We start from the raw sequence: 14,278 nt of genomic DNA, 5'->3' as shown, positions 1-14,278 counted from the left end.
TAACGACTTTCAAATATAAAGCAGATAAAACGGAGATAGCACATTATAATTTTAATTTATAAACTGCATTAAGGAGGTGGAACAAAATGCAATGTCAGGTATATTAAAAATAATTTATTTTTTACTGATTTGGTAGAAAAAAATAAATATTTTAACTATAAAAATAAAAAAAATATATCTAACTCAAATTTTTTGATTTGTGGAGATAGAACAAAATAATTCTAACATCGCGATATATATATATTTTTTTTATTTTAGGTATCCCAGGAAGTCCTTACGGTCTTATCACATAGCACTGCGGATTATATATATATATATATATATATATATATATATATATATATATATATATATATATATATATATATATATATATATATATATATATATATATATATATATATATATATATTATGTATATATATATATATATTATGTATATATATATATTATGTATATATATATATAATGTATAAATATATAATATATATGTATATATATGTGTATATATATATATATATTTATGTATATATATATACATTTATATATATATAAATATATATATATATATGCATATACATATATATATACTAGTAGGATAGCCTGCGCAATCACAAAAATAATTGTTTAATGCTTTTTATTAGTTTTAATTGTTTTTTATTGTTTGTAGGACTTAAGTTGATATACATAACCGACTACATAACTAACTCATAGCCTGCTCATAGTTATTACAAAGCCTGCAGGTTAACCACACGCTAAATCGCAAGTTTCATTGCCTGCTACACAACTACTAAAATACCCACGGGCTACCTGCTCCTTACATAACCCTCTATGTAACCTGCTGCCGAACTTCTACAATGCCCACTGAATACCTGGCCACTACATATAAAATATAATTTAGTATAAAGTAAAATATAATGTAAAATAAAATGTAAAACATAACGTAAAAGATAATGTTAAATATGATATAAAACACATAATTTTATTTGACATTTTTTGATGTCAAAGTGAAATGGTACAAAAAACTGTTTAATGACGACAAAAAACGTCTAAGAAAAGTAAAATGGCGCTATTTTTTAATTATTTAAAACATTTTTAATTTACTAAAACAACCTTAACTCCTTCAAAAAAAAATTTTTTAATTTTTTTTTGCCAAGATTACCCATCGTTTGAATTAGAAAAAAGTTTACTTTTCACAATTTATGTATACATTATAGTTTTTGAGTTTACCGCAGAAAACAAAAATGTCCACAGACAGACAGATAACCTCTATGTTTTTATAAGTATATATATATATATATATATATATATATATATATATATATATATATATATATATATATATATATATATATATATATGTCTATAAAAACATAGGTGAATAATCTAAAATAAAAAAAAAATAAAAAATATATATATATATATATATAAACCAAAAGGGGAGAGCAGAAATATGATAAAAGTTACATGATTTCCAATTATAATTAAGTAGTAGGCTAATGTCACTGTGTTTGATAAAACAGTTTTTTACTTATTTCAATTCGGATATAAAAAAATCATTGTATATTACACTTGTGAGACCTCATCTCGAATTTGCAGTACTAGTTTGGAACCCAACTCTAAACAACAACATAGTGGAACTCGAAAAAGTGCAAAGAAGAGCTACAAATCATATTCAAGATCTCAAAAACATACCATATGAAGAAAGACTTCAGAAATTGAATTTAACAACTTTTGAAAATAGAAGGAAAGGATTTAATATACCACTATAAGATAACAAATGGTTTACAAATTGTGAATTGGTTCAAAAATCCCAAATTGGTTTCCTCACTGACAAACAACAGTCCTTCATCAAGCATATGTGGACATTGTAAAAGAATCGAACAAGAGAAATTTAAGTGTTCCTCAAGAAAAAGCTTCTTTAACAACAGAATAATTATCAACTGGAATCCTTTGCCTAACTATGTTGTTTGTTCAAGAACCTTAAATTTTTTTAAAGCTAACTATGTCAATTTATAACATTAACAGCTGTATATGTAACATAACATACGGCTGTAACAATGTATATATTTTTGTTACAACAAATAAATATAAATATAAAATGTAAGTTACAGGGTCATAAAATTATTCCACAAGCCCACAATATTAGGACCATAATATTCACCAATGATGTTTTGGAGATCCTGATAATAAATGGCTAGAATTGCTTGTCAGGAATGCATACTTTCTATCTTTCATTACCTAATATATCATCATCTGTAGCCATATTTGACCTTTTGCACTTATTCTTATTATACTATTTTAGTATACTTTATTTTATTTTTTTTATATTATTATAATATGTTGTTATGCTTTATTTTAATATATTTTAACAATTTTTAAAGAGTTTTTAACTTTTCTTGAATGCTAAAAACTCTGTTTTTTAATTTGTAGAGTATGTATACAGCTTAATATGCCAAATGACATTTTATTTAAAATTGATGCATTAGCTGTTTCTTCGAACACTACAGAAAAAAAATCTCTCTTTGTACAGAGTATTTCTTACTGGGCACCTGCCAATATTGGACCGTACAGCCAAGCTGTAAAGGTTAGTTTGTTAAATTTTTCTAAATGATGGTGATCATGATAACCAGGGTTTGGATTAATGCAGTATATCACATTACTAAAAAAAATCAACTCCACCACCTGTGACACCTCTACTCACTTATTCTTGTTTTCGGAATAAATAGAAAGATATTTCAAAATAAATAGAAAGATATTTTTATATATTATATTAAAATGCAATCAACAAATAAAATTTTTCATTTTTTTATTAAATAAAATTTAATAGAAAAACTTAATTCCAACTCTGATGATGATGATAATGATGGTGATAATGATGATGATGATGATGATGATGATGATGATGATGATGATGATGATGATGATGATGATGATGATGATGATGATGATGAAGATAGTTATGGTGATGATTATTAATGATGATGGTGTTGATGATGATGATGATGATGATGATGATGATGATGATGATGATGATGATGATGATGATGATGATGATGATGATGATGATGATGATGATGATGATGATGATGATGATGATGATGATAATTTTGATGATTTTATAGGTGGATTATAATACTTATTATTCTGGTTCAATTGGACTGCTACCTCCATCTATGACACTTATTTCAGGTCCTTTTGAGCAAGAAGCTATGCTGTCTCTTTATCATACAAATCAAATTGCAACAGCCATGGAAAATGTTGACAGAAAACATTGTGGAAATGTGATGTGCTATATCACAGATGCCACTTTTATTGATTCGGTTACTGCTGTTTTTAATGCACAAGATATGGTATATGCTTTTTTAATATTTAAGGGTTGTTTGTGGTAAACTACTGAAGTAAATAAAGAAGCCATTTCTGGCTGGATTGTTATCTTTTTTTTTTATTTTCCTCATTTTGGATCAGGATTTCCTGAATTCAGGCTCACAGAAAAGAAAATGCTGACTTAAAATGTTGTTTTTTTATTTTAATATATTTTGCTTTCTTTATTTAGTTAATTTTCTTCAGGGAATTTTTTGAAATTTATGACTTTATCACATAACACATAAATATTATAAATTTCAAGAATTTTCATTTTTTTTTAACATACCACATAAAATAAGAAACTCAAAAAAAACCATTTTTTGAGTTTCTTATAATAATTTTGACCTAAAAATGATAGAATTTTATTTCTTCTTTTCAATGAGTTTTAAAAGAAAAACTCTAAAATTTTCTATGAAGGTTTAAGTATTTCATCTAAATTTTGTTAGATCAGAAAAGTTTTATAATCCAAAGTTAGTTTACAAACAACAGTTGAATAATTTGATTAAATCATTACATGATGAAAATGGAATTATGACAAATGACCTAGTAGTAAATTTACTTAATAACAAGATTTTATTATTAAGAAGTTATTATTAACAGTAACAAGAACTAAATTCAGAGATGTACCTGTTCAAAAAAATGATGTTAATTTGCCAGCATTGGTGTCTAGACACAATAAAAAATGAGATTTAAATGTAATTCTCTACAAAGATACTTTAACAGATTAAAATGTTGAAATATTCAGAAGTCTTGTGAAGCAGATCTTGTTAGACCTTTAAAAACTTAAATCTTCAATAATGATATATTATTTCCTGTATGCCTGTAATGCATAAGCATTGCCAAAGGGTTGTCAACAGCTGTCAACAGATCCAATGTATGTATAAATATGTATACATATATGTGTGTGTATATATATATATATATATATATATATATATATATATATATATAAATATATATTAACGAAGAAAAAACAACTTTTTTTATGGTACTTTAAGTTTCATGCCTATACGGCAATCATCAGCCATTGAATACAAATTCAAAAACAAAAAAAAACGCTAAAATGACAAAATACTGTGTAGTGGGATCTTAACGTCGCTAAGACATACTTGATGGCAAGGAAAAAACAATATATTAGCTAATCACCGGTGTCAAAAAAAGATAAGAGGAATTTATTTTTGTGTCTGTATTTTGAAATCAACTCATTTCGTTTATTTAACAAGTTATCACCTTTATATGTTAAAATAAGGAATTTTTTGTATAAACAAAGATTGCAAATTTTTGGCGAAATAGTGCAATTAAAAAATAGTGAAAAAAATTTTTTTGACTGATATTGTATATATATATACATACATTTTTGCAAAAAAATGATATTTTTTGGCTAAAATTTGATGAAATACCAAACTACTTTGAAAACACCAAAATATTAAAGAACAAAATAATGAAACATGTAATATACAAATATACAATGATGTTAACAAGAATTAAAAGATCAAAAGTAATCACATTGGCAAGGTTGGCCAGAGCTTAAATTATTTTTTCTTATCTTAGCTTGTTACTGACGATTATAATTTTTTCATAAAGACAGTAAATTGATTTTTTTTTTAATCATGAATATTTTTTACTTTTTTTATCTTTACTAAATTTGTTGGAGCAAATATAGTTGTCTTTAAATTAAATTTAACAATCATTTTAAAAGATTTTTAGACAAGTTAGACATGCATTTTTTTTAGTTTCCAGCTACAAATTATTTGCTAACTGTTGCTGTTGTACCCCAACTTCCAAAAAATGCTCAAGTTGAGTGGCATGTTATTAGTCATTGTTGTGAAAGTAAAAAAGATAAAAATGAAGGTTTGTGTTTAGATTAAGATTTTTTGTTTAGACTATGATCAGTTTATAATGTTACAAGGTATCACTTAATACATTATAAACTGCATTTAAATATAAAATTTCAATTGTCAGTATTATTGGCTGATAAAATTTTTAAATTTACACACCAGATTTTACATACCAGGTAATTCAATATTATTAGCAGTAGTAAAAAAATTAAAATCAATAAAAATAAAAAAGTAAAAGATGTTTTTTAAATTTTTTAATATTGATATATTAGAAAACAATTATGTCAAACACAATTTTTTTAAATTCTCAAATGTCCTAAAAATTATAATTCATCACATTTAACTCAGCTGGAAACTTAGCCTCAACTTTACTTTATCAAACACCTTCTTGGTGTCACTGCCACTACCTTGGCTTTGATTTAGCTAAGTTTTATGAACAATAATTCCTAAAACATTGTTTCTCACTAGCAATTGTTTTCTAATTTTTTCCTAAATTTCAATAGATCTATTTAAATATAGTATTTTTAGCATTAGAAGCTTCTTAAAAAACCATCATTAATATTGTTATTGTTAGTAATATTATTATTTTAATATTCACGAATATTTTTACAGGATAGACTTATCAATACTGCTTTCCATAAATGTCAATTGAAGTCATTTTTTATTTTTTGCACCCATAAAATAAAAACCTTTTCTACTAAATTTCAATTAGAATTCTTTTTTAGCCTTATTCAAAGAACTCAATTGAACCTTAGCCTTATTCAAGGTTTCTAGTTTCTTTGTGAAAATTAGCAAACTAAGAGTAAGTAAGATCTTACTGTGATCATGTTTACAATAGATGTTTATAGATGGTCAGTGCAAACTTTTCTTTTACTAATGATGATAGTCTGATAAAATTAAAATTTTACTAATGATGTTGATAGTCTGATAAAATTAAAATTTTACTAATGATGTTGATAGTCTGATAAAATTAAAATTTTAGCTTCATAGTTTAGTCTAAAAAAGTGTTAGATCAAAACTTTTTGTAAATTTTTAATTAATTTAAAAACTAATACAGTTACATGCATTTTTAAATCTGGTTTGAAACAACTAAATTATGTGATTTCACAAATTATTTGATTGCATTAAGTTTAATATTTTTTCCTTTCAAAAATCATCAGGTATTTTTTTTTTTTAATAAAGAAATGTTTTTAAGTAGGCTATACTTTGATTACTTACTTTCACTGTTTGATTTGTGTCTTCCAATCATAGCTTATATACTCAGTTAGATTTTCCTTGGGTGGTTCAGACCATGCTATGATCTCATTAAAACTTTTTTCTTACACCTTCTTCTACTCAACTTATTGTTGCACTATTTTTATCTACCTTTAAGTTGGTTGCATTTTCTTTTGTAATTAATTTTTGTGATGGCTGGTGTCTTTGGTTTCTCCTCTGAAAATTGCACCTCATTTGTAATCTACTACTTCTTACTTCTGGATACATAAAGACATGAAAGCTTTTATTTCAAGTCAAGTCAAGCTTCATTCATGGACTTATGTAGCTGCCATATATATATATATATATATATATATATATATATATATATATATATATATATATATATATATATATATATATATATATATATATATATATATATATATATATATATATAAATTTTGCATATTGATTTTTACATTACCTTATTTTAATTAAAATTATTTTATCAATATATTTATCAATATGCAAATTGTTTCCTTAAGTTGTCGGGCAAAACATTTATAGTGAGAAGTGATGTTTGTCTCATAATCATTTATTTAGCATATGAATTTGAAAGTTTGTAACAAATAAATTGGTGGATAAAATGATTACTGTTTGTATTATTTTCTTCAATTCATTTTTTGAAGCTGTTTTATCTGATGTTTGGTCATCTATTGTTTGGTCATCTGATGTTTGGTCATCTGATGTTTGGTCAATAACAAAATTGAGCTGAAGCTAAAGAATAATATTATTTTTTTATTGGAAGTTTTTTGGTATTATATCATCTTAGAAACTTTTTTAAACATTTTTGGTATTATATCATTTTAGATACTTTTTTAAACAATTTTGGTATTATATTATCTTATAAAGTTTTTTAAATTAGATTTTTTTTTAAATGAAAAAAAAAATTATGTCCTATGACAAACATCTCCACAGCCAAAAGCATGATACTTGTATTTCCTGTTAAAATTAAAACAAATAACAAGTAACAATAGTAACCAATAGTAACAATAGTAACTAATAGTAACAATAGTAACTAATAGTAACTAATGAATAAAATGTATAACTAGCTTTTTTAACTTATATATAAATTTCATGTATGAAAAAAATTATTAAAAAAAGATTGGAAAAAAACTTTTATGAGTAAACTATTAAAAATTAATAATATAAACAAATAAACAAAAACTAAGTTAATAATTACTAATTACTTTAGGAAATTAAAAAAGAACAATATTACAAAACAGTTTTAAAAATTATGTTTAGTTTTTAAAACTGTTTAAAAGTTAGAAAGTTAAAAAGTTCAAAAAAAGTAAAAAATCATAAAAGATTTGCTTCACAAAGGTACCTATGCGTTCTTATAGATGAGATGAAATACTCTTGCATTATAAATGTAATATCACAAATTTATGAAGCAATATAAAAGTTGTATAAATAATCATAAAAAAATTCATAATTCAGAATCTATAAATTGTATAGAGCTAGCTTTTCCTTTTTTTTCTTATTATGATAACATCTTGTGAATTTATGTAATCATAACTTTTTTTAAAAAGTACTAAAAAAATAGGTAGGCAGTTAGGTACCTTTGAGGTTGGCAAAAAATCGCCGACCTTGTTTCTATGTTTTATGGTAACCCTTTTGTGTAAATTTTTTTTGCTGATCTCACTTTTTTTAATTGCCAGAGTTGATTACAGAGATCAACTCTTGAAATTAGGAAAAATGAGAGTTGAGTTCACAAGTTGTTATAATTAATTATGTAATAACTGCAGTTATTTTGCAACGAGGAAGTTGCATACATTACATTACATTAAAATTAAAAATTTAATCATGAAAAGAATTCTTTAGAGTTGGGATAATTTTAGTATGGTTTTATAATTTTTAAAAGGTACTTATTTTCATGTCTGCATTTAGAAATTAGTTTAGATTTTTTGTTTAGTAAATTTCCTTGATACAAAATAAGTAATTATTTCAAATTTTTCTTCTAAATATAGTATACATTTTTTGGAAATGGTATTATAGACAGACACAGTTTTTAGAATAGACCAGTTTAATTTAAAATTGATATTTTTTTCTTTTAGTTGCCAAATATATTTTGACAGCATAGTCTCTTTTGAGTATTTTTTATGTTTAAAGGATCTTTTGTGGTTGACATAACGTTTTTTTCATTTGCTCTTGGTTAACCCAATATATTGTTTATCAGAGTTGTTTTGTGATGAAACAATGCATTTGTAAATAATATTTTTTGATAAGCATTTGTCATTCATAAGGCAACCAATTTTTGCTTGCAATTACAATTTTCAGTATTTTTTTTTCTAAGAAATTCATTTTTATTAATCAAAATTGTGGTCTTTTATGATTTTTTCATTTTAGTACAGCTATAGCTTACTTTATTAGTGTTTCTATTAAAAATTTTGTGCAATTTATTAGAGGGAGGGAAATGTTTGTCTAATAATTTTAAAACACTTTTCCAATATTTGTTGAAACATTTTTGGAACCAACTTCTATTTCTAATTTTTTTTTTTTTTTTTTTTTTTGATTTTTGTTTCAAATTTTAGCTCGAAATTTTTTTAATCTACCTTTTTTTCTATTAAAAATTTTGTGCAATTTATTAGAGGAAGGGAAATGTTTGTCTATTAATTTTAAAAATGCTTTTTCAATATTTGTTGAAACTGTTTCAAATTTTATCTCGAAATTCCTAAAATCCACTTTTTTTATGAATATCTTTATACGCGCGTTTAGAAGAGTTGAAAATATTTTCATTAGAAGAGTTTTGATTTAGTCTATTGTTAATTAAATTTTTTTTTTATATGCAACAAGGCTGCAAGCAACCACTATAACAGTTGGAAGTTGGAAGAGAAAAGATGTTTAGCAAGATTATGATTGACAGATGACTTAAAAGAATGCAAATTATATGAATCAGGAAAGCAAGATGAAGGAAGCGAATTCAAAAGAATTGATGGTCCAGGAAAAAAACTGGACAAATAAGAGTTTTTGGAGCACTTAGGAACAGTCACAGAAAAAGGATGAGACTTAATTGAATGACGAGTAACATGAGAATGAATTTTAGTAGATGGCACAAGAGACACTAGCTCTTTAGAGCAGTGCCCGTTATAATATTTGTAGAAAAAAGAAGGAGCAGCAACATTACGACAATGTGATAGTGGTTGGAGGTTGACTGCAAAAACAGGTCCAACTATGTTTGCAATGTGTTTTTGCACCTTGTCTAAAAGAGAAAGGGCATCATTAGAAGATCCGCCCCAGATATGGCAAAAGTATTCCATACAAGGATGGGTTTGAGATTTATAGCGATAAAGAATAGAATCAGGAGTGAGAAAGTGTCAAGCTCGATAAAGAGATGCAATCTTAGCAGATGCTAATTTTGTAATGAATCAGATATTTCCAAAGATCGGAAGTAAGAGTTAATCCTAGAAGATAAAGAGTAGATGACTCATCTAGTACATTACCATTCATAAATATAGGAAGATCTAAATTATTACAATTATGATTGGCTGAAAAAAAATTCATCTGAATTAAAGTTCACCAGCCACTGTGAGCCCCATGCTGCAGCAGAAGTAAGATCCTTTTCAAGCTCAGATGCCCCCTCCAAGCAGTCAGAGAGTGTTGGCTTTATATCATGAAAAGAATAAATGGTAGTGTAATCAGCAAACAATGCCACTTTAGATGCGAGAATATCTGGAAGGTCATTAATGTAAATTAAAAAGAGCATAGGGCCAAGGATTGAACCTTGAGGAACCCCTGAATTTACAAGATATGAAGAAGAGTGCTGTTCATCAAGGACAACTTTTATACTATGAAATTGAAAGGAAGAAATCAATAATTTGAAAGATGTTACCGGATACACCGTATATAGCTTATGGAGAAGACCAGCATGCCAAACTTTATCAAAAGCTTTAGAAATGCCAAGAGCGGTATCCTTAACCTCTCTACCTCTATGTAATGCACAATAAAACCTATCGGTTATTACTGTTAGCAAATCAGCTGTAGAGCAAGATTGAAATCCATTTTGATGATCGAAAGTAAGTTATTAGATTCAAGATTAAAGATTGTTCATGACCTGAGAATAGCGGGCTTTGGCGTTAGACAAAACCTTTTTACAATGGTTTTTAGCAATAGTAAACAGACGTCTGTTTTCTGGAGAATTCTTTTGCTGATAGATATGAAAGTAATGGTTTCAATTGGAAATTGCAGCAGCACAATGTGAGGTAAACCAAGGAGAAGAGTGAGGCTTGACTTCTTACATAACTTCTTGGCCTGAATCCAAGAAGTTATGTAAGAAGCACATTTGTCAGCAGGAAGACAAGATAATAGTTTTAGAGAGATCAAACCGTGATCAGAAGCACCTAAGGAATGTGGAGAAACTGAGCACTGACTAGGATCAGAAACAAGACATAGGTCAAGTAGTGAAGGTAAATGATTCAAGTTGTCTGGAAAGCGAGTTGGAAAGTTGACTATTTGATTAGAGATTAAGAAAGACAAAAGTTGAGGGCCTTAATGCAGAGTCACTGACACTAGAGCCAAGCCATTCAGTGTGATGAGCATTAAAGCCACCAACAATAACAATATCAACTGATGGATATAGAGAGAGGACTTGGTCAATTTGATCAGAAATAACATTAAAAAGAGTGCGGTCTTGAGATGAAGGAGAGCAATATAGAACAAAGAGAAAGGCAATAGAGTGAAGTTGTACTAAATGAAATTTATTTTAAAATTTGAGAGGGATGATTTGAATTTATATTAATATACAATAGCTCATCGTCAGGTTTTTTATAAGGCTTATAAGAATTTTACTTGCCTGATGATTGTGGAAACACAGAGTTGCAAAGCTATATTATCTATATTAGCTATGTGCTAATTCCTGGTACTGTGGGTGTCAGTAACACACACACACACACACACACACACACACACACACACACACACACACACACACACACACACACACACACACACACACACACACACACACACACACACACACACACACACACACACACACACACACACACACACACACACACATATATATATAAAACCAATATAAAGTAAAAGATAGTCAAACTAGTAAACAAAAGTAAATCTTTTTTTCTCAAAGTATTTATTATTAAAAATATTTTTTGATTTCCAAAAAATGCACTAATACGAAGTATTAACAAAATGATAACATGATAACAAAAAACTTTCATTGTTAAGCTCAAGGAAAACAAAAAGGTTCAATTACATTTTGGTGGGAACGTTGACAGGTATAAACATGGTTGTCAAATCTATTAGTTGATCGGCCTGTTCTGCAACTAGAAATATGTCAGTTTATTTATAATCTTAAATTGTTTGTTTTACCAGTATGTATGGCTTGTTTTTTGCATGCCAAACATTTAAGGTAATAAATCGCATTTTTGCTGTTGCATGTGATATGGTGTTTTATTTTCCAAACAGTACCGTTAGATGTTTCAAACTCGCCTACTTCTTGAAGGTAGAGTTTGCATGTTTTACACTGAATGTCTTTACATTTAAGTATGCCAATCTTCTTCTTATTTGCTTCAACTTTTGAAGAATTAAGTCTTCTTATTTAGTTAGGAGGTTGTTTAAAGGCTAATACTGGATGAATATTAAAAAAAAACATTTTTGACTCTTTCATTGTGAAATACTTTAAGTAAAAGGTTCTGAGATTAAAGTTTGATGATTGAGATTGTTATAGAATGTTGTCACTAAAGGAAATATTTCTTTAGACTTACTTTGTGGTGCTGGTCCTTGTAGTTTTGCATTATGGAATGCTTTATCTATAATTACATCAGAATATTCACAATCTTTCAACCATGACTTGGGTTCTGTAAACAAAATTTTTCAATTTCGTAATTAGATGTAAAAACAATTATTCTTTTAGCTAAATTATAAGGAATATTCTTTTTGATGTGAAATGGATGATGGCTGTTATAGTTTAAGTAGTCATGAGTGTAAGTTTCTTTATAATAAATGTCTGTTTGAATTTTTTTGTAACTTTCAAAAATAATTGCTATGTCTAAAAAGTTAATTACACTGTAGGTGTTATCATTTTCAGAAAACTCTTTGCCAAAATCGGTTGTAAAATTTCTGATATCAAGATGTTTTAGCCAGATTATAAAACCAACATCAATATATCTAAAGTAAAATTTCTTCATATCATCTACTTCATGGTTAGAAAAATACTGAGGTAGGATTATTGGAAAAATCTTAGTCTTTTCTAAAAACCTGATAGTGAGACACACATAATCTGGTGCGAAGTCTGTACCCATGGCTGTACCAGTTGTTTGGTGAAATAATTATTCATCAAGTTTGAAATTATTGTTATTTAAAATAAAAGATGCTGACTCAATTATGAATTCAGCTGTAAATATTTTATATATCAATTCTTTATATTTAAATATCCAGAACTTTAGGGCTTATAAACCAAGATAATGTGGAATGCTTGTGTAAAGGTTAACAATGTCGCATGTCATTGTACGACTTTCTGATTCAAGCTCGTGGAATTTTTCTGAGGAAATCCAAGTCATCTTTAATGAAAGATTTTTGTTTCTTTACAATCTGTGATAAAATTATATGTAAAAACTGGCTCAAATGAGATGTTGGCGAATTTATTCAGCCAATAATTGGTCTACCTTTAAGATCCTTTGGCGATTTCATTTCAATAAATAAGGAGTTGGACTCTTACCTTATTAATGATTTCTTGACATTTGTGAATTATAGGAATTACATAGAAATTACTAGATTTCCATTTAAAGTTTGTGATATATTTTATCTAATTTGTTGTGAGGCATTTATTTTTATTTATCAGTTTAATTGCTAAAAACTATTTTATCAGGTTCAGAACTGTTTGCTGTGGTAGTATAGTTCATTTCGTTTTTAAGACATGTAAAATTAGGAACACTTTTTAGCATTGTTTGTGGTTGGCATAACGTTTTTTCCATTCCCCTCGGTTAAGCCAATTTATTGTTTATCACGGTTATTTTGTGAGGAAACAATGCACTTGTAAATTACATTTTTCGAAAGGCATTTTCCATTTAGAGGGCAATCTATTTTTTGTTTACAATTACAATAATCAGTGTTTTTTTCTTTTATACAGTGGCGAGCAAAATAATAGGTGCGAACCAAAAAATTAACAAATACGAGAATATCTTTGAAACAAATAAAATGAAAATTTGAATTTTTATTAGAACTTTTGTTTTATTACATAAATAAACAGAAGTTAATAAAAATTAAGTTATTAAATATATATAATATATTTTAATTTAAAAAAAACAAACTCCTCACCGAGCAAAATAATAGGTGTAAAATAAAAAATGAAGATGGAAGTCAATAGGGTTGCAAATTATTAATATTTTGTTGCATACCCTTTATTTTTTAATACTTCGGTGCATCTTGACGGCATTGAATCCACTAGTTTTCTGCAAACTTCTATTGGAATGCTGTACCAAGCCTATTGGAGCATCATCCACAGTTCATTTCTATTTTTTGGTTTTTTTCCAGAAATTTTAAGTTTTAACTGCCTCCATAAATTTCCAATAGGATTTAGAACCCCACACTATTATATTTCCTCCGCCGTGTTTCACTGTTTTCGCAAAGAAGCGAGGTGAAAGTTCTTGCTTTGATGGTCTTCTTACATACTGTTTTCTATCAGAATTAAATAAATTAATCTTAGTTTCATCACTCCACAAAATATTACCTTATTTTTTGGTCATATCTGGTCCCCGCCAAGCAATATGATTTTTTGCAAAAATTTTTCTTTTCATAATGTTCTTTTTACCAAGTAATGGTACTTTCCTCGGAGTTCAAGCTGGCAACTTACT

The 14,278-nt window shown here is 27.1% G+C and overlaps 1 protein-coding gene across 3 annotated transcripts in view; it reads left to right on the top strand.

Annotated features, from left to right (window-relative positions):
- LOC100205848 (uncharacterized) overlaps positions 1–14,278 on the top strand; it is an 84,772-nt gene that overhangs the window by 55,531 nt on the left and 14,963 nt on the right. For all 3 annotated transcript variants that reach the window (XM_065818295.1, XM_065818297.1, XM_065818296.1), the window contains 3 exons: positions 2,434–2,587; positions 3,126–3,353; positions 5,100–5,217. In XM_065818295.1, coding sequence (XP_065674367.1) covers positions 2,434–2,587; positions 3,126–3,353; positions 5,100–5,217 — 500 coding nt within the window. The remainder of the gene's footprint in view (positions 1–2,433; positions 2,588–3,125; positions 3,354–5,099; positions 5,218–14,278) is intronic.

This window comes from Hydra vulgaris, chromosome 14, assembly GCF_038396675.1.
Source record: "Hydra vulgaris chromosome 14, alternate assembly HydraT2T_AEP".
In the NCBI taxonomy this organism is placed as follows: domain Eukaryota; kingdom Metazoa; phylum Cnidaria; class Hydrozoa; order Anthoathecata; family Hydridae; genus Hydra; species Hydra vulgaris.
This window is presented reverse-complemented; position numbering and strand designations above follow the sequence as displayed.